Source organism: Octopus bimaculoides, chromosome 27 (assembly GCF_046866305.1).
Source record: "Octopus bimaculoides isolate indiv1 chromosome 27, ASM4686630v1, whole genome shotgun sequence".
Classification (NCBI taxonomy): domain Eukaryota; kingdom Metazoa; phylum Mollusca; class Cephalopoda; order Octopoda; family Octopodidae; genus Octopus; species Octopus bimaculoides.
In genome coordinates this window covers 20862647-20885146 of record NC_142954.1, presented here as the reverse complement: position 1 = coordinate 20885146, position 22500 = coordinate 20862647, and the positions used below count along the sequence as shown (strand labels likewise).

At 35.0% G+C, this 22500-nt stretch overlaps 1 protein-coding gene across 10 annotated transcripts in view; it reads right to left on the bottom strand.

Moving 5' to 3' along the window:
- Nucleotides 1–22500, bottom strand: part of LOC106867625 (contactin-3) — a 629470-nt gene that overhangs the window by 285318 nt on the left and 321652 nt on the right. For all 10 annotated transcript variants that reach the window (XR_016238615.1, XR_016238614.1, XR_016238617.1 and 7 more), the window contains exons 4-5: nucleotides 16641–16931; nucleotides 9743–9896 (exon numbers count right to left, since the gene is read on the bottom strand). Coding sequence is in view for 4 of the 10 variants with exons in the window: in XM_089343329.1 (XP_089199455.1) it covers nucleotides 9743–9896; nucleotides 16641–16931 (445 nt within the window). In the remaining 6 variants the exon portion in view is untranslated. The remainder of the gene's footprint in view (nucleotides 1–9742; nucleotides 9897–16640; nucleotides 16932–22500) is intronic.

The following is a 22500-nucleotide window of genomic DNA, read 5'->3' as shown; positions in this document are numbered from 1 at the left end:
ATAAGTCATGGGGTTGATTTGCTCGACTAAAAGGCGGTGCTCCAGCATGGCCACAGTCAAATGACTGAAACAAGTAAAAGAGTAAAAGAGTAAATGTTTACATTTGCACATCATCTTCCAACAAAAAAAAAATTTCTAAACAAATTCTGGAAACGATCTACTAAAGTAATTTACACACTCACTAAAGTTTATCTTTGTTTTTGCTGAAAAAAGTACATAAATTACATGGGTTTTTATGGTATATATAGACACTCATACAAGTATATATATATATGTGTATTCACACACATGTGGAGGCAGAATGGCCCAGCGTTTAGGGTAGCAGACTCGCGGTCATAGGATCGCGGTTTCGATTCCCAGACCAGGCGTTGTGAGTGTTTATTGAGCGAAAACACCTAAAAGTTCCACGAGGCTCCGACAGGGGATGGTGGTGAACCCTGCTGTACTCTTCCACCACAACTTTCTTTCACTCTTACATCCTGTTTCTGTTGTGCCTGTAATTCAAAGGGTCAGCCATGTCACACTGTGTCACATTGAATATCCCCGAGAACTACGTTAAGGGTACACGTGTCTGTGGAGTGCTCAGCCACTTGCACGTTAATTTCACGAGCAGGCTGTTCCGTTGATTGGATCAACTGGAACCCTCAACATCATAAGCGACGGAGTGCCAACAACCTAATCATGAGGCAATAGATGTAAATGTGTGCCACCGTTATGCAAATAATCCTGTTCTTTGTTTGAAATCTTCCAGAGAAACATTTTCAGTCTCAGGGAAATATTACCTTTCTTAGAAACAAATGGCGATTGGCGACAAATGGGCAAATTGCTGTAGAAAATCTCTGCAAACTATGCAAGCATGGAAAAGTGGATGTTAAACAACAACGATGAAGATGCCGCCACTGATGATGCGGATGCTGACAACGATGGTTGAGAAAAACCAAATAAAATTTCAGACAGTAAAATTTAGTTTTGGGCCAATTTATTGTCTGTGATTACTAACAATGAAATTGAAATCGAAACTAATATATTAGCTGTTAATACTATGTGTATTGTGGTAATCTTCATTAGCAAGAATATAAAGTGTACTTAGGTAGAAAAGCCCAGTGGAGAAAGCATAGAATTTGGTGAGAAAAACAAGACATAAAAACCATACAGAGAAACTTACTTTATATTGAAAAGTGAAAAATAAAGAATTTTCCTTCAGCTAACTTGTAAATTTATTGCAAGGATTAACAGAAAGAAAACCAATAATACCAAATAATGAATGCGATTACTGTTCTTAGAATAAACCATGTTAACAAATATTCTTAAATGTTCTTAAAAATCTCATAATTGTGCTTCAAATATTTACTATTGTAACCAATTTCTTTAGCACAAAAGGCAGTTCTAAATAAACATTTGATGCGACTGTGGAAATTCCGTGTTAAATTCCCAAACAAGTTGAAACAATCGTTTCTGCTTTGCCAAAATATTTAATTCCATTATATTTCCAGTGTCGTTCCTTATGGTTAATTCTGTCAAACACTAAATCATCACTTTCAAAAGATTTTTAGGATATTTCTTCTTCTCCTCCTCCTCCTCCCCCTCCCCATCATCATCATCATCATCATTGAGTATGGCAAAGGTTTCTTATAAGTTTTGTTTGTATTGAAAAGCTATAGAAGTCAACTAGAATTGAATAGATTATTGATTATATACATATATATACATATATATATGGAAATGTGCTGTGCGTGAGAAGACCCGGCAAGCCAAGTAAGATCGTTGCCAGTGCCCCTGGACTGGTTCTTGTGCGGGTGGCACATGAGATGCACCATTTTGAGCATGGCCGTTGCCAGTACCGCCTGACTGGCTCCCGTAGGATTTTCGAGCAAGATCGTTGTCAGTGCCCCTGGACTGGCTTGTGCGGGTGGCACATAAAAGACACCATTTCGAGCGTGGCCGTTTTCGTGCGGGTGACACGTAAAAGCACCCACTACACTCTTTGAGTGGTTGGCGTTAGGAAGGGCATCCAGCTGTAGAAACTCTGCCAAATTAGACTGGAGCCTGGTGTTGCCATCCGGTTTCACCAGTCCTCAGTCAAATCGTCCAACCCATGCTAGCATGGAAAGCGGATGTTAAACGATGATGATGATGATGTATGTATACATATATATATATATATATATATATATATATATATATATATATATATATGTAAATGTATATATATATATGTTTATATATATATATATATATATATATATATATATATATATGTATATATAAAAAAGAATAAGATAAAGAGACCAATGGCAAAGGTAGAATTATATTTTATGTATACATAAAATATAATTTCACTTATGCCATTGGTCTCTTTATCTTTTTCTGTCTTTATATATACACACGTTAATACACGACCCATGTTATATTCCCCACTCATGTTGCAACCATGTCAGGGGCAAAACTAGTCAGTATACAGCACTTACTCGGTATTACCTGTATCCTTAGGGTTTGGTTGACTCCAATACCCTTCGTAACCTTTATGTATATATATATATATATATATATATATATATATATATATATATATATATATATATATACAATTGCAGCGTGGAAGTGAATCTAACGGATTTTGTGTGTTATTTTAAATGGCTTATAAACACCTTCCACGCTGCAATTGTTTTCGTTCCAGCACACGATCTCAGATCAGGTCACTTGCTATGCAAGTACATTTCCATAATATATATATATATATATATATATATATATATATATATAATCTTTTATTTGTTTCAGTCATTAGCCTGTGGCCATGCTGGGGCAGTGTCCTTAAAGAATTTTAGTTGAACAAATTGACCCCAGTACTTAGTTTTTAAGCCTGATACTTATTTTATTGGTCTCAATTGCTGAACTGCTAAGTTACAGGGATGTAAACTCAACATCAGTTGTCAAGTAGAGGTGGTGGGAGATAAACACACACACACACACACATACATGTATATATACATCAGGATTTTCAGTCCCTGTCCACTCACAAGGCCTTAATTGGTTTGGAACTATAGTGGTAAACACTTGCCCTAGGTGTCACACTATGAGAGTGAACCCAAAACTATGGAGTTGGGAAGCAAATGTCTTATCACACAGCCATGCCTATATATATATATATATATATATATATATATACATATATATATATATCATCATCATCATCGTTTAACGTCCGCCTTCTATGCTAGCACAGGTTGGACGATTTGACTGAGGACTAGCGAACCAGAAGGCTGCACCAGGCTCCAATCTGATCTGGTAGAGTTTCTACAGCTGGATGCTCTTCCTAATGCCAACCACTTTGAGAGTGCAGTGGGTGTTTTTACGTGCCACTGGCATGAGGGCCAGTCACACGGTACTGGCAACAGCCATGTTGAAAGTGGTGTATTTTACATGCTACCTGCACAGGAGCCAGTCCAGCGGCACTGGCATTGATCACGCTCAGACGGTGCTCTTAGCGCTCCATTGGTATAGGTGCCAGTCATCGAATTTGGTTCAAGTATACACATATATGTATGTACATACATACACACGCACACACACACACACACACATGCTAATTTCAAAATGAAGTTTTCTCTCTAAAAAAAGCTGTAACAAGGAAATGAATCTAAGCTCATTTCTTCAATTTGTCTCTGGTTAAAATGCTCATACATACACACCCACACATACACACCCACACATACACTCCTACACATACACAAACACACGAAGAAACAAAAGTATTATTTAAATTCGTTATAATAGAAAAGTTTAATTACTTCTTAAGTCTTAATTACTTAAAAACAGAAACGATGTTCATAGATTAGTCAAGATTAAATTAATCCGAGCCAACATAATGAATTAAGAAATTCTTCGAAACACAAATGTAAATGCTTCTTAAGCTTTAACCAATTTTAGAGCTAATTTTGTAACATTAACTGGATACAAGAGAAACCACACTTTTGATACAAGAACTAATATCCAACTGGATAAGACGCTAGTCCATTGCTATTAACATTCTCTAATAGCCAGGTAACATTCTAAGTCAAAACTGATGGTTGTTTTTAAGAGAAAAACTCTGCTACAAAAGAAGTTTCCAAAAGGAATTAGCATCCATGTGGATCCTCAGAACTGAATGGATGAGAAGGAATGTAGAAAATGGATAAAGGTAGTTTGGAATTTATGACTTGGTGGACTTTGAGAGGACAAGAGTTGGTTTATCTGGGACCAGTTCAGGGCACATTGAGAATGATGTTGTTGATAATCTCCATTCACTAAATACTGTCATAGAATTCCTGGCAGATTTGGAAATGTTTTGCAACCGATATATAAATATGTATCAATGAACCATTTAAGGACAGGAAGGTCAAGTGGAATAACTGGTTGTATGGTACAAAAAAAAAATGCATGGAAGGAAGCAATATGTGAGTGGAGGTATGTGGCTTTGTGGTTAGTATGTTCGACTTATGATTGTAAGTTTGTGGTTTCAATTCCTGGACTGGGCAATGCATTGTGCTCTTGAGCAAAGCACTTCATTTCATGTTGCTACAGTCCATTCAGCTGGTAAAAATGAGTGACCCTGAGATGGACTGGTGTCTCGTCTAGAGGGGGTGGGGAGTATAAAGGCCAGAGAATCTGGGAAACTGATTCTATGAGTCTATGTCACCCAGGTTGAAGCTTTAAAGCAGTATGTGGGTTCCATTTCTGCCTCTGATCTGTGAATGGATCGTTGATTCATAGGAAGAAATATAAATGGATTCTATTGTCGAATCATTCAAGAAACATGGAATTTTGAATGCATTGGATGACAGTATTTTGTGAGATAACATGATGAAAAAGGAATCGATGATGGGCAACTCCTGACTATGGAGAGCAAATATGATGACGAGTGATTCTCAATGTGGGGCATACACCTGACCAGTGGGGCTTGGGAGAATTGTGGTGGGGCATGGGATCCAAAATATTTTTTCTATTTTTTTTGTGTGGGAAATGAAACCGTGAAAATCTTTTCTTTCTCAGCAAACATATTCTACCTATATTCATCCTAGCCAAACCAATCCCTCCAGCCAAGCAGACTGTGTGAAGACTGTTTGCTCTCTAGTATGGAGCTATTTTGATGCCCTGGTGTGGATATTTCTTTAAGGAAAGTATATAAGTATGAAATTGTTGTGGAATGAACTGACACCTCTGCACGTGACTGTCAGTGGACTGGATGAGTCTTTTAAATAGAACGAACTAGTAGACAGGTGAGGTCGAATTGTGAGAGTTAGTCCCATTGTTGATTCTGTATTGGAATATTGGAGTGTTATTATGTGAATGGTTATAATAAGATAACCAACTCTTGTTACATTGCTTATTGTTATATGGTTATATTTAGTACTGTGATATATTGTTACACACACATCATATATCGTCACTGATGATATCATCATCATCATCATCATTTAACGTCCGCTTTCCATGCTAGCATGGGTTGGACGATTTGACTGAGGACTGGTGAAACCAGATGGCTACACCAGGCTCCAGTCTGATTTGGCAGAGTTTCTACAGCTGGATGCCCTTCCTAATGCCAGCCACTCAGAGAGTGTAGTGGGGGCTTTTATTCTCAAATAAGCAAGTTACCATTCTCGTATGGTCAGGTAACATTTAAAGAAAGTAAGGTTAATTTTCTCGGATAGTCAGGTAACGTGGCCGAATTCTGAGAGGACACAGGTAAACCTGATTGATTTTTTAACATTTAATCAAACAAATGTTTAGTTAATTGGTTAAGTAGATGATAAATAAAAATTAAAGAAGTGAAATACACTCAGTGTGTGTATATATTATTATTGGCATAATGACCCTCCCAAGGTACAATAAAATATGTTTCAACACGAGTTTACGTAATGAATCTTGCAAGCCAAACTGTAATATTGTCAGAGTATAAGATAACATTTCTCAGTCGGGTAATATTATCTTCCAGTCAAGGAAAAGAATTTAAGAAATTTCTTACACATCCCCCTTTTTTCCACAGATATAAAACTGTTATCTGCACATGTTGTAGAAATATTTCCAATAGATACCTATAAGAAACCCAATTCTAGGACTTTCCAAGGTATTAATTTCAAAGCAAAGAAATAGTTTCCAGCCAAGAATTCTGATGATAGAACAAAAGCTCAGGTGTTATGGAACTGATACACTACTTTTAAAGATTATATAAAATAATTTCCTTGCCAACACCAAATGTAAATCCAGGGAAAGCTAAAACTAGATAGGGCTAGTAAAAATATTTTAGACTATCATTTCTAGCATCAAACACACCGTTTTCCTTCTGTTGTGGAATAATAGTTTATTGGTTATCAAGTTGTTTATTGACAAAGATAATAAGCACATTCATGAATTTATGTGTTTTGATATAATAGAATTCTATCCTGCTATACCTAAATCAGTTCTTTAAAAAGCTTTAGAATTTGGTATTAGTTATGTTCTGGTTTGTGATTTGGGTGTTATTGTTAATATTCATGCTAGGAGTTCTTAACAATTTTACCATAATTTCTTTAGGGTTAGCTGTAATGATTGAGAATTGTTTGATGTAAGCATGGGGTTGTAAGATGAGGCTGAGGTATGTGAATCGATGGGACTGTGTATTATAAACTTAATATGAAAGAGATTATTCTCTACAGATTCTCTCATGATGATGATGATGATAATGGGCTATTCCTTTCAATAAATGTAACCATCATCACAATAGGTGTTGTTAAGAAAGAGTTTGTCAACATATTCAAAGAGTTAGATTTAAAAATCACAGCAAGTATGAATCAAAGTATAATTTCATTTCATAAATATAACTTTAAACAGGAATTGAGGAATACTACTCTTGTAGTAAATCAAACAAGAAAATAGTCCATTAATATAAATTTCAACCATATCCTAAAAAGAACTTAAAAACATACACCGATTTAAGGCTCCCCAAGCTTGTCCTCTAATGAGGAATCCTTAAATTATGCTGCTCGTTATTACAATGATGCATTAAAAGGCATTGTCAGAATATGTTGGCACTCCGTCGCTTACAACGTCGAGGGTTCCAGTTGATCCGATCAACAGAACAGCCTGCTTGTGAAATTAACGTGCAAGTGGCTGAGCACTCCACAGACACGTGTACCCTTAACGTAGTTCTCGGGGATATTCAGCATGCCACAGTGTGACAAGGCTGACCCTTTGAATTACAGGCACAACAGAAACAGGAAGTAAGAGCGAGAGAAAGTTGTGGTGAAAGAGTACAGCAGGGTTTGCCACCATTCCCTGCCGGAGCCTCGTGGTGCTTTAAGTGTTTTCGCTCAATAAACACTCACAACGCCCGGTCTGGGAATCGAAACCGCGATCCTATGACCACGAGTCTGCTGCCCTAACCACTGTTGTCAGAATATATTACACAAAGAATAATATTAATGTTCAGGTAAAAATCCCCTTCAGTCATGAATGACCATGGGATTGTGCATCGAATTTTAGTGAAGCATTTCCATATACTTACTGGGTAAAATAACTAATTCTTAAAATACTTGCTTTACTTTAAAAATGAAATACAGATTTATAATGTAAAAAGCAACAGCACAATCATTCAGTTATTCATCAATCCATCACCATTAGGACTTTGTTAACAGCAGCTATCTTTCTTTCTGATGTATTTAACACATGTGGTCCTAAAGATACAAAAATATTACTTGATTTTGCTTGTGAATCGATGAATCCATCATGTGGACTGCACATAACAATTGAACAGATGAATGTGCAATGCGTTTTCTAAGCTTCTTTCACCAACCAATCAAATCTCAAAGATTAATTCAATTTTAATAAATTGAAAAGCATATTTGTTCATAAATTGTCACAATTTCATCTCAAATTAATTAGAGGAGATATTGTGTAGTTTAGCCTGCCATACATATAAATATCTCCAATCCTGGTACTGTAAAAATTGTGAATACATACAGCTTCTATTTTCAGAGTGATAAATAGATTTTAGCATGAGATTGTACATACATACATATACAAATATACACTTATATATACATTTGCACATATACATATATATATACATATACCCATGGAGCGCAATGGCCCAGTGGTTAGGGCAGCGGACTCGCGGTCATAGGATCGCGGTTTCGATTCCCAGACCGGGCGTTGTGAGTGTTTATTGAGCGAAAACACCTAAAGCTCCACGAGACTCCGGCAGGGGATGGTGGCGAACCCTGTTGTACTCTTTCACCACAACTTTCTCTCACTCTTTCTTCCTGTTTCTGTTGTGCCTGTAATTGAAAGGGTCAGCCTTGTCACACTGTTTCACGCTGAATATCCCCGAGAACTACGTTAAGGGTACACGTGTCTGTGGAGTGCTCAGCCACTTGCACATTAATTTCACGAGCAGGCTGTTCTGTTGATCGGATCAACTGGAACCCTTGACGTCGTAAGCGACGGAGTGCCAACAACAACAACATGTATACCCATGTATACACACACTCACACGCACACATATATATATATATATACATACACACACATATGCTCTCTCACACACACATACTGTCACTCACTAAAATCTATTTATCACTGTAAAAATTTGAAGCCATATTTATTCACAATCTTTAAAGGATCGGGGCCTGAAATTTCTAAAGGCTTTTTGGAGATTATATGCATGTCATCAAAAACTACCCAGTTATGCATAGTTTAGCAACAAATGCATGTGTATATGTGTCTCTTTGTGACATATATACATAGCCTTACAATTGTGAGATGAAAACTCTAACCATTAAGACATATACCTCCATATCTTTAGTTCAAATTTATAGAAAGCAAAAGATGAAGGCAGGTGAGAGAACAACAAGCTGGTGTATTAGTTTGACACTCAGGAAGACGGGAAAAGTCTTTGACATTTCGAGCCTGTGCTCTTCAACAGAAAGAGATGAAAGGAAAAATACGCTAATATCAAACAGTTAGAATGAGGGATCAACTCTGCCTCGGTGAATAAGTGTTCTTTCATTGTAGGTTGACAAGGCTACCATGGGATTCGCCTTTGGTATTCGAGTACTATTTTTTCCTACTTTGTTTTGCATTTATGTGCTTACCTGTGTGTGTGTGTGTGTGTGTGTGTATACTCTTTACTCTTTTACTTGTTTCAGTCATTTGACTGTGGCCATGCTGGAGCACTGCCTTTAGTCGAGCAAATCGACCCCAGGATTTATTCTTTGTAAGCTTAGTACTTATTCTATCAGTTTCTTTTGCCAAACCGCTAAGTTACAAGGATGAAACACACCAGCATCGGTTGTCAAGCAATGTTGGGGGGACAAACACAGACACAGAAACACTCATACACACACATATATATATATACATATATACGACGGGCTTCTTTCAGTTTCCGTGTACCAAATCCACTCACAAGACTTTGGTCGACCCGAGGCTATAGTAGAAGACACTTGCCCAAGATGTCACGCAGTGGGACTGAACCCGGAACCATGTGGCTGGTAGGCAAGCTACTTACCACACAGCCACTCCTACGCCTATATATATAAAGACATATATATGTATGTATGTATGTATGTATGTATACAAATATAAGTATAATGTAAACCTTTGCACACACACATGCACTTCCACATGCAAACTCCATATCCTCCCTTCAGACCCTTTTAGGGGGTGCAAACAAAAAACCTTGTTAGTTTCAGTTAAAACTGATCAATATTACCTAAAAACTTACCTTAGAAATATTCTCGAAGTTGCAGACAACTTCATATCATTATGGTACCAGCTGACTACTGGAATTGGATGTCCTTCCACTCTACACACAAGTTTCATAGACATTTTCTGGATAACATTTTGGCTTGATGGTGCTTCAAGTATTTGTGGTGGACCTGAAATTAAATGCAATCAAATACATAAAGCATTGCAGTCCATTGATTTCCTTAATGAGAGATTCATTAGTGCTGTCAATAAATCACAAACATATATAACTTTGTCATCAAACCTTTGAACACTATCGAAATTAATTATTTTCTAATAGTCCAAATCGATCAATACTCACAGATGTCTACATTTTAGATAGATTGAGAACACTGAAAATAACATGGAACTATAAATCTAGTTTCATATATTTCTTTTCAGAACTCTAATGATTAATTCTTTATCGCCAAAACTTTGAACATTAGTAAAACTAATTAGTTTCTTTTCATATTGGTAAATGCTACAGTGGTGTGCTGGGCAGAATTGTTAGCATGCCAGACAAGATGTTTGGCAGCCTTCCTTCCAGCATTACATTCTGAGTTCGAATTCCACCGAAGTCAATTCTGTCTTTCATCATTTTGGTGCTAATGAAATAATTACCAATAAAATACTTGGGTTCATGTAATTTCCTAACTCCTTTCACTAAAATTTCAGGGCTTGTGCCTATCATACAATGGCTCTCAATTGGGGTCTATATGACCCTGAGGGGTCCACATAATATTTTGTTGCTAACACATATAAGCAATAAACTGGTTATACTTACACAATGGAACAAAATATTTAATTTTTTTTATACAATTCCTAATATTTTACTCTTTTATTTGTTTCAGACATTTGACTGCGGCCATGCTGGAGCACTGCCTTTAGTCGAGCAAATCGACCCCAGGACTTATTCTTTGTAAGCCTAGTACATATTCTATCGGTTCCTTTTGCCGAACCACTAAATTATGGTGACGTAAACTCACCAGCATCGGTTGTCAAGCGATGGTGGGGGGACAAACACAGACACACACACATATATATACATATATACGACAGGCTTCTTTCAGTTTTCGTCTACCAAATCCACTCACAAATAGTAGAAGACACTTGCCCAAGGTGCCATGCAGTAGGACTGAACCCAGAACCATGTGGTTGGTAAGCAAGCTACTTACCAAACAGCCACTCCTGCGCCTATAAAAATATAATAGGATCTTTTAAACATCAAATGGCAATGGGGGTCCACCTGTGTAAAAGAGGAACCAAAGAGCTCAATAGAAGGAAAAATGGTTGAGGAATGCAGCGCCATATGGTAGCTAAGCTTGCTAGATATAGCAGTCAAATCTCCTTCAAATCACAACCTACTGTCTCATGTATATATAATCCACTGAGTGAAACCTTTATAACAGTGGCTCTCAACCAGGGTTCATATGACCCTTGGGGATCCACATTAAATTTTGTTGCTGAAATTTATGAGCAATAAACTGGTTATACTTCTGCAACACACAAGATATAATGTAATCCTTATTTATTCATATTGTTTTGAATTAATCCCACATTATCTTCTAGCTTTCAGATTTTGATGATGTGATTATTTATTTTTAGAATGACATTGCGGGATAGGTGTGAGAGACTGGATCTGGCCAGTTTGAACATAAAACAAATAGAATGTTTTAGGTCAGATCTGGTAATTTTAACCCCTTAGCATCCAGATTACTCAAATGTGGCACACCGTCAATGCAATGACAAGGGTTCCAGTTTGATCCAATCAGCAGAACAGCCTGCTCACGAAATTAATATGCATGTGGCTGAGCATTCCACAGACACACGTAGTTCTCAGGGAGATTCAACATGACACAGAGTGTGACAAGGCTGGACCTTTGAAATACAGTTACTACTCATTTTTGCCAGCTGAGTGGACCGAAGCAATGTGAAATAAATTTGTCATTATTAATTTGGTGTTTGGAGCATAAATCAGCATCAAATTTTGATGGAAGATTTTAATTCAAATTCCATTAGAACAGAAACATTGCATCACAGAGCCAGGGCTAGTCTCACGTGCATTGGTATCAAAAGGCTTTATCCTTTTGATACCATATTTCTATTGAAATATATTACTTTTGTTTCTATTAATTTTTAAAATAATGAATTTAGAGAGAAATATTTTGTCATTCTTCAGCAGGTGTTTTGGAACAAATTAATATGAAATTTTGGTGGAAGGTTTTAACCCTTTTGATACCAACACTACCAAGATCATTTGTCATTCTGTAACACACACTTCCTACTTTAAAGGGCCTTAAATTAGAACCTCTCGTCAAAATTTCATGTTAATTTTAGTTCCAACGATGAGCCTAATTAAAACAAATTCATTTTATTAAATTCTTCATTTTTTTGAAAATTAATTGAAACATAAGCAAGGCTGTTTATTTCAACAGAAATATAGCAACTAAATGGTTAAGCCTTTTGCTGCCAATCACCCTTGATTCTGCTCAACCTTGATTCTGTGATATAAACTTCATGTTCTAAAGAAATCAAGATGAAAACTTTCCACCAAAAGAACCCCCAAAACTACAGTTATTTTTAATGAAAACTCAAGAAAACTAAGGAGACTCTTTCATCAATTTGCAATACAGCAGGACTGAACTTGGGTCCAATTTTGCTTAACTACACAGCCATTCCTGGTTCCCATCTACCACTCTTAGTCTGTAAATCAGTTATAATAACTTAGCAGGTTTTTATCTTTAGACGACTGTTATTTTCTTCCAATGAAAACTCGACAGAATAATGTTTCGTAGATAAATTACAAATGGATATTTTGACCGCGTTTGTTTCATCTCAATGTCTCTTTTCATCTGCTGGCCTCTAATCTTTATGTTTCGAACAATGATTTATGAATACAGAAACTTGAATTTCCTCTTAGGCGAAAATTCCATTGCTGAACTCCATATTTAAACACAAAATTTTTGCAAATATGAAATAGTTTAATGCAGTGAAAATTTATTCGAACGAACTGAAGAGAATTAAAAAGAATACCAAAATAATAAAATAGAATATAAATAATAAAAAAAAAAGTACACTATATACAAAAAAAAAAAAAAATGAGGAAGAACAGGTTGTTTATCAATATTTTTGCAATGTTTATATATCATTCCGATAATAGGAAGTGTTCTTTATAAATGTCACTGTAGTAAGAAATATGTACCTGCTAGATAAACCAAAATCCAATGATGGAAATATAGAATACAGAGAGGAATAATAATTCTGCTTTAATGTAGTCGTATTCCATTTGTTTATGTGGATGTGTGTATGAAAATATGTATGTATCTCTTTCTCTTTCTATATATATATTTACACACACGCACATACACACACACATATATGCTACTCATTCATTTGTTATTTGTATGTATGTGTGTGTGTTTGTGTGTGTGTGTGTGTGTGTGTGTGTGTGTGTGTGTGTATTTATATATATGTATATGTATATATATATATATATATATATATATATATATATATATATATATATATATATGTATATATATATATAGTAATTACTGTGTTGAAGACATCTCTATTCCTTTGTTCATTGCCTGTGTATATATACATATGTGCGTGTGTGTGCATGTGTGTGTGTGCTGTGTTTATTATTAGGGTATAGACGCTAATAAGAATTGAATGAAGAATATATATATGTATATGTATATATATATATATATATATATATATATATATATATATACATACACATGTGTATGTGTTCATTCATTTGTTATTACTTATATATAATGTATATTGTATTAAACTAATGATATATGATATATTAATATTCTATAAATAATATATATGTTGTGTGTGTTCATATCTTTGTTATTGTATATATATATATATATATATTTATATATATATATATATATATATATTAAAAATGTAATATATTAATATATTATATTAATCTGTTATGAATATTATATATATTATTTTATATGTATGTGTTTATTCATCTGCTCTTTGCACACACACACACACACATTTGAGAATGTGTGTGTGTATAGATATATTTGTGTATGCGTGTATCTATATATGTATATATATATGTCTCTCTGCACATGCATACAAAAATAAGTAAATTATTACGTAGAAATTCCATTTTCTAGGGATTTCTTTTTTCCCAACTAGCATTAGATTTTAATTACTTCTGCTGCTGCAGTTTTTAGTGGTGGTGGTCGGGAATGGCAAGAAGTAACTGAAACAACCAACCATTTTAAACAAATTGCATTCCTTTCCTATTATTTAGTTTTTCAATATTTTCTGCTTTATAATGCATTTTCTCGGGAATTTCTTGTTAAAGGATTATTCATAACAATAACTTCGAGAATGGAAAATCTAAAATGGTTTGCCTTTATCTTCTACTAATTTCAGTCATTGGACTGTGGCCAAACTTGAAGAATTTTAAGCAAACAGATCGAGCTCTTACCTCACCAGTACTTGTTTATCTAGGGTCGAGTACTTTTTCTATCGGTGTCTTTTGCTGAACTGATAAGTTACAGGGATGTAAGGAAACCAAGGCTGGTTGTCAAGTGGTGGAGGTTACAAGGTGGCAAGTACAGACAAAGACACAAGCACACGCACACATACATGCATGCACACATACACACACACACACACATACACACACAGATTTGGTTATATAAACAGGAAAACAGATCTCAAAGCATCTTCATCATTGTAACCATCATCATTTAATGTATGTATTCCATACTGGCACGAAGTAGACAGTTTCACTGGAGTTGGTAAGCAGGGGTGTTATGCCAGGCTCCAGTCTGTTTTGGTTTAGTTTTAGCTAGATACCTTCCTAACGCCAACATGGGTGTATATATATATATATATATATATATATATATGTATATATATATATATATATATAAGCAATGTTAATTCTCTAAATGAAGTATTAACAGTAACTGCACGATAAAGTGTAGTATATTGCCACTTAAGTGTGGCTGACCCCTAGGGGTGGATGTTACTGTTGCTTTTAGCCCCAGGAGGACATCTCCTCCAGCTGGCTTATCGACACATGACTGTGAAGAATTTCACTTGAAAAGAAGATATAAGATTGCCAGGTTTTTGTCTCTCTCACCAAGGTCAGCGGCTATCGGACGCTGACGAAGGGAAATAACCCTGAAATCCGGATCCGTTCGTGCTGCAGATGTTGGTGAGAGGGATAACTACCCTTGGCAAACAGGACACAGTCGTGTGTCGATAAGCCAGCTGGAGGAGATGTCCTCCGGGGGCTAAAAGCAACAGTAACATCCACCCCTAGGGGTCAGCCACACTTAAGTGGCAATATACTACACTTTATATATATATATATATATATATATATATATATATATACTACATCATCAATGAAGTCAAATATATTTTCCCGTTCCTTCCCGATATTTGTATTTTTAATTATGTTCTGGTTGTGTGTGTGTGTGTGTGTGTGATTTTTTGTTTTGCTTTTTTGTTAAGGCACATATCCTTGAACTAACCCAAGAATTCCAAACCCAAAAAGGTTGGAATTAATGCGGGAGAACACCTCATCCAATGACCTACCAGTTCCATTAATCCAGCACTCTGGCTTGGTATTACTCTTTTACTTGTTTCAGTCATTTGACTGCGGCCATGCTGGAGCACCGCCTTTAGTCGAGCAAATCGACCCCAGGACTTATTCTTTGTAAGTCTAGTACTTATTCTATCGGTCTCTTTTGCCGAACCGCTAAGTTACGGGGATGTAAACACACCAGCATCGGTTGTCAAGCGATGTTGGGGAGGACAAACACAGACACACAAACACACACACACATATATATATACATATATATATATACGATGGGCTTCTTTCAGTTTCCGTCTACTAAATCCACTCACAAGGCTTTGGTCGGCCCAGGGCTATAGTAGAAGACACTTGCCCAAGGTACCACGTAGTGGGACTGAACCCAGAACCATGTGGCTGGTAAGCAAGCTACTTACCACACAGCCACTCCTGCGCCTATATATTATATATCAAATCTATAAAAAGATGAGAAGCAAAAATGTTCTGGTTGAGTTTGAACTTACAGTACATTTTGTTCTATGCTCTAATAATTCTACTGTTAACACTTTTAATAGCAACTGTCTGAAACCACTTTTGGTTCTATGATTTAAATATCCCATTTTAAATTAATCTAAATTAAAACCTTTCATCATAATTTCATGTTAATTGTTATACCAGTTTAATAATGACAGAATTATTTTAGTTATTCGTTATTCACGAAATTAATTGAGACAAAGATAATGAATTGAGAGGGAGAGAGAGAGAGAGAAAGTGAGTGGTAGAAAAAGAGAGTAAAACTGAGAATTGAAGAGAGAAAAGAGAGAGAAAGGACAGGAGCAAGAGAGAGGGAGGGAGAGAGAGAGAGTGAGAGAAAGTGAGTGGTACAAAAAGAGAGTAAAACTGAGAATTGAAGAGAGAAAAGAGAGAGAAAGGACAGGAGAAAGAGAAAGGGAGGGAGAGAGAGAGAGAAAGTGAGTGGTACAAAAAGAGAGTAAAACTGAGAATTGAAGAGAGAAAAGAGAGAGAAAGGACAGGACAGGAGCAAGAGAGAGGGAGGGAGAGAGAGAGAGAGAGAGAGAGAGAAAGAGAAAAGCAAGAAAAGGAAGCAAGAACCAAAGTGGTAGAATGAAAGAAGGAGAATGAGAGGGAGACAATTAGAAATGAAACAGAGAGAGAGAGGAAGAAAGAAAAAGAAACAGAGAGAGAGAGACAGAGAAAGAAGCAGTGAGAGATAGAGAGAGAAAAATAACAGAAAGAAATGGATAGAGAGAGAAATTAAAAACTAAATGAAAATTCAATAAACACACAGGGAACTTACCCACAACTGACAAGATGGCAGTCAGAGATGTCCGTGTTTGCGGTAAAGTGTAATTATTGAAGGCGACACAGAAATATTCCCCAGAATCGTCATAGCGTACACTCTCAAATTTCAAATCCCAGTCACTATCTTCTGGCAGGGAGTCAGAATTGAAGTCCATCTTTTTATTGTCCTTGTACCATGTGACTGTAGCTGGCGGCACACTGTGGGGTGGACTGCATGCTAGTTTGGCATGGTCTCCTAACTGAACGGTCATGTCTTCGGGTTCCTTGTTAAATTCATGTAATAGCACTGAAATGAATCAAAGAATCTTGGATAAAACAAATATTGGACAATAACAGCAACAAGATCCTCAAGTATGTATCATATTTCATGTACATATGTCATTGAAGAAGCAATTTGCAGTTGTATTCAGCCATATGAGTCCTATACTCTTTACTCCTTTACTCTTTTACTTGTTTCAGTCATTTGACTACGGCCATGCTGGAGCACTGCCTTTAGTCGAGCAAATCGACCCCAGGACTTATTCTTTTTGAAGCCTAGTACTTATTCTATCGGTCTCTTTTGCCAAACCGCTAAGTTACGGGGACGTAAACACACCAGCATCGGTTGTTAAGCGATGCTGGGGGGACACACAAACACACACATACACATATATATTTATACATATATACGACAGGCTTCTTTCAGTTTCCGTCTACCAAATCCACTCACAAGGCTTTGGGTCGGCCCAAAGCTATAGTAGAAGACTCTTACCTAAGGTGCCATGCAGTGGGACTGAACCCAAACCATGTGGTTGGTAAGCAAGCTACTTACCACACAGCCACTCCTGCACCTATGTGTACAGCAAATCCTACTTTTTTTCTGTTGAGGGCTTATAGACTATTTACCTTAGTCAATGCGCAGTGATCGCTTATAAATTTTAACCTTATAAATATAATTATTATCATTTACTGAAGTATAAAATTTGGCAACGTTTATTAAGTAATCACAGAAAAGAAAAACAAATATATATATATATATATATATATATATATATATATATATATATATGGTGGTTGTCTACTCCTTACACAGAGTTTGACCACCTCCTGTACCTACACCTTAGCCCTTTCATGGCGTCTGATGTGGCTTTTTAAACCAGACAGTGTTTTGAAAAAACACCCACACAGATTGCACCTCTGATTTGTACTACCAATACCTGCAGGTAAGTTCTGCTCATTGTGGATCCTAACATGTCTTTTAAGACCCCCATTGGATTTGCAAACCCTCTGGCACACACCACATTCATGCATGTGCACAGACATATAATCAGAATAGCTGGTTGAAGTTTATTTTCCATGGGTTCGCAGGTGAGATTTGAGGCCAGCCAAGGACAGACATGGTCTGTCACAGACTGTGCACACAAAATATATATATATATATATATATATATATATATATATATAATTATTACAAATTAAAAGGGTAAAGGATTATCAATTTATTAATTAATAAATAAATTAACAATTAATAATTTTTACCAAGCCCATCGGTATGAAAGCACCATTATTGGTGGAGAACTTATTTAAAAGCTCATATATATTTATGAACATAATTAAGGGATCAGCAAATATTTGCTTCACCATATACCGAAGTTCAGAAATAGCAGCTAAAAAAGCTGAGAATCCCACAGATAGCATCACTTGTAACTCACAAAGGCAAAAACAAGAAGAAAAAACAATGAAAAACTAACCATTCCGGAGGTTAACAGTAGACGCGTTTCTGGATTATGATTGATAATCAATTTCCTTCATCAATACTGTATTCCAGTAGTAAATTCGACTATGCTAGCAAACTGTGCAAGCATGGATGAGTAACATTCCACACCGACACAGATCTGAAAGCATAACCGTTAGTTTTTCATTGTCTTTTTCTTCTTGTTTTTGCCTTTGTGAGTTGCAAGTGATGCTATCTGTGGGATTCTCAGCTTTTTTAGCTGCTATTTCTGAACTTCGGTATATGGTGAAGCAAATATTTGCTGATCCCTTAATTATGTTTATATATATATATATATATATATTGATTCATGAGTGAGTGGACTAATGAAAGAAAGGGCACTCAACACAATTGTTGGGAGTTTTATGTATTGTTTGAAACAGTTTAATTCAGATTCTGTGCTACTTCAAGTTTTGAAGCCATTAACGGATCCTCTCATTAGGATGGTCAAAAATCCGAAATCCAGATTTTTACTGGCTTGAGGAGAGGATCCATTTGAGGCTATGAAACTTGAAATAGCATCGAATCCAAATCAAACTGGTTTGGACAATATATATGTGTATGTGCGTGCGTGTGTGTGTATGTACGTGTGTGTGTGTGTGTGTGTGTGTGTGTGTGCAAGTGAGGGTGGAAGAAAGGTAAAAGAAAAACAGTTTATTAAAATGTTCAAACCTGTTCTGAACGGAAATACAGACAACAATATAACAACCAGTTAATGATGTAGATTAAAGAATATCTATAGCATATGCATATAAACAAATTACAGAATATCAGTTATGATGTTAAGCTGCATGCAGATTGGTCAAAATCATTCCAAAAATTTAGCTTGTTGGAGTGTTCTAAGAGGTACTATTGTTGTCAAGTTAAAAACATTTTGAAATCTGATGATTACTGAAAGCACTAATTGAACTTTATGAAATTTACAAAATATTTTTATAATGTTAAAATACCATAATATAAAACGTGAAAACCAGACCATGTTTTAACTTTATTCAGCTGAAATATTATTCTATATACATTCACACAAATTCAGAAAACATATATATAGTTCAAATTTACAGAAAACAAAAGATGAAGACAGGTGCAGGAACAGCAAACAGGTGTATTAGTTTGACACTTGGGAAGGATGGAAAAGTCTTTGATGTTTTGAGCCTATGCTATTCTATAGAATGGGTGGAGAGAGAATGAAAGAAAACAGAGAGAGTAAAAAATGTGTAGAAATTAACTGTTCAACATATATAATATACACACACACACACACACACACACATATATATATGTGTGTGAGTAAAAATAAATACAAAAAAGGGGCTTTGTATGATCGTGTATAGAGGAATATATTATTTTATTTAAAAGAGTTCCAAATCTGTCTGTTTTTTATGTTTTATTTATATTCTTGTAAAATTAATGTGGGATATAGAATATGGAATACATAATATATAATATAAAAATGGACGGTACAATGAAATGAAGTATTGAATGTCTTATTGAATATATGGAATATGTCTTATTGAATATATGGAATATGTCTTATTGAATATATGGAATATGTCTTATTGAATATATGAAATATTGAGTGTTCAATATAAAGGATTAAATATATAAAGGCGAATACGTATTTTCTATACCTTGTGGTATTTCATCATGGCCAGTATGACAGACTGTAACAGACTGGCTGGTTTTCTGTCTTTTATACCAATTCCTTTGGACAGCAGCAGTATGTGTTTGGCTATTTTTAGAATTGATGCCAAGTTTATTTTTAGAAATGATGACATTTGATAGATTTTTTGTGTTTTGCTTATAGGGATAAGATTTATATATATATATATATATATATATATATATATATATATATATATATATATATATGTATGTATCTATTATATGTATATTTCATTTAGGCATTGCGATACTAATAATGTGGTGTAGAACTCAATATATGTATCCTTCAGTTGTTGTAAGGAAAAGAGATGACACAGGCAAAGCAATGCTTATGTTATGAACTTCATTAGCTCACAGTTGTTTCTGCTATGAAATGCAATGGACTCATAGTTGAGTGTCTAAATAACATCCTATAGCCTCATTGGAACCTTGAATATAAAGTGCAATTTGTTTGGGAAAGAATTACATTGGTGCAATATACAGGGAAGGGACTACTAGTGAAAAAATCACTTTCTCACAGGTAATGCCAGTGAGAATATCTGTGTATGTATGTGTGGATGTATATATATATATATATATATATATATATATATATATATATATATATATATACATATATATATATATATGTGTGTGAGTGTGTGTGTATATCTGTATAGTGGCTGGGTGGCAAGAAGCTTGCTTCCTAACTACATGGTTCCAGGTTCAGTTCCACTGTGTGGCACCTTCGGCAAGTGTCTTCTACTATAGCTTTGGGCCAACCAGAGCCTTGTGAGTGGATTTGGTAGAAGGGAACTGAAAGAAGCCTGTTATATATATATATATATATATATATATATATATATATATATATATATATATATGTGTGTGTGTATATATATATATATATATATATATATATATGTATGTATGTATGTATGTATTTGTGTGTCTGTGTTTGTCCCTCCACCATTGAGAACCAGTGCTGGTCAAATGACAAAAACAAGCATAAGAATAAAATATATACATACATACACACACACACACACCCATACACACACAAACACACATATATCACTACAGTTGTTGTCAATTTTGAACCACACTTGTGTCCCTGTTTGAAAAAATTTATCAAAAACGCTCACACTAGGGGGGAAAAAAACATCTCCCAAAAAGGTTAGCAATATTACAAAAAAAGAATTTTCAATTTAAAAAAAAAATTTACAAAAGAAAAATCCCCTTTATACTTAAAAACTATTAAGTAATTTTCAAAAAGATATATATACACGAGGGTTGCTGAAAATTTCCTGGCTTTGGGTAAAAGAAAATACAGGAGGATCAGTTAATTATAATTTTATTCAACATATTCTCCTCTTAGATTCACACACTTATTGCAGAGGTCCTTCAGTTTTTCTAAGCTCTGCAAAAGAATTTGGAAGGTTGGGCTCCAACCAAGCCTTTCGCAATACCCTTAAAGCCAGGATCTTTTGAGCACCTCTTCTCTACATATATGCATACACACACACACACACACATACATACGTATGCATATATACGTATATATATATATATATATATATATATATATATATATATATATATATATACGTATATATATATATATATATATATATATATATATATATATTAAAAAATAACGTCGACCACTAACGTGGACAATTAATGCGCTAGAAATAGATCACATCTTGTGTCTATTAAGACCTAAAAAGTTCTCAACATGAAATATAGCAGCATACCAAAAACGTGAGCGGGCAAGACATTTAAAATCACCTAAAAAAATCATTATTAAACAGGAACCAGGTTTCGGATTTAACAAATTCTTACCATTTGTCTATTCCTCATCAGCCTGATTAGACAAATGGTAAGAATAGACAAATGGTAAGAATTTGTTAAATCCGAAACCTGGTTCCTGTTTAATAATGATTTTTGTAGGTGTTTTTAAATGTCTTGCCCGCTCACGTTTTTGGTATGCTGCTATATTTCATGTTGAGAACTTTTTAGGTCTTAATAGACACAAGATGTGATCTATTTCTAGCGCATTAATTGTCCACGTTAGTGGTCGACGTTATTTTTTAAAATGTACCTTAATCCCCTGAGATTGCAGATAATATTTCTAAATCTCTTTGATTCTTTAAATGTGCTGGCCCCCTGATAATTAATCGATATTAATTAATATTTTAATATATGACTAATTACCAGATCTTATAATAATATATATATATATATATATATATATATATATATATATATATATATATATATATATATATATATATATATATATTGGAAGGTTTGGAGGTGATGTACAGGAATTATATTATACAAAAAAATTAAGGTACTCAGAAATCTGGATGGTTGTACATTTACAGATTTTTATTAATGTCACATGTTTTATAAATCATATAATGTGCTTTTCACCTAACCGTGTAGGATTTTCAAT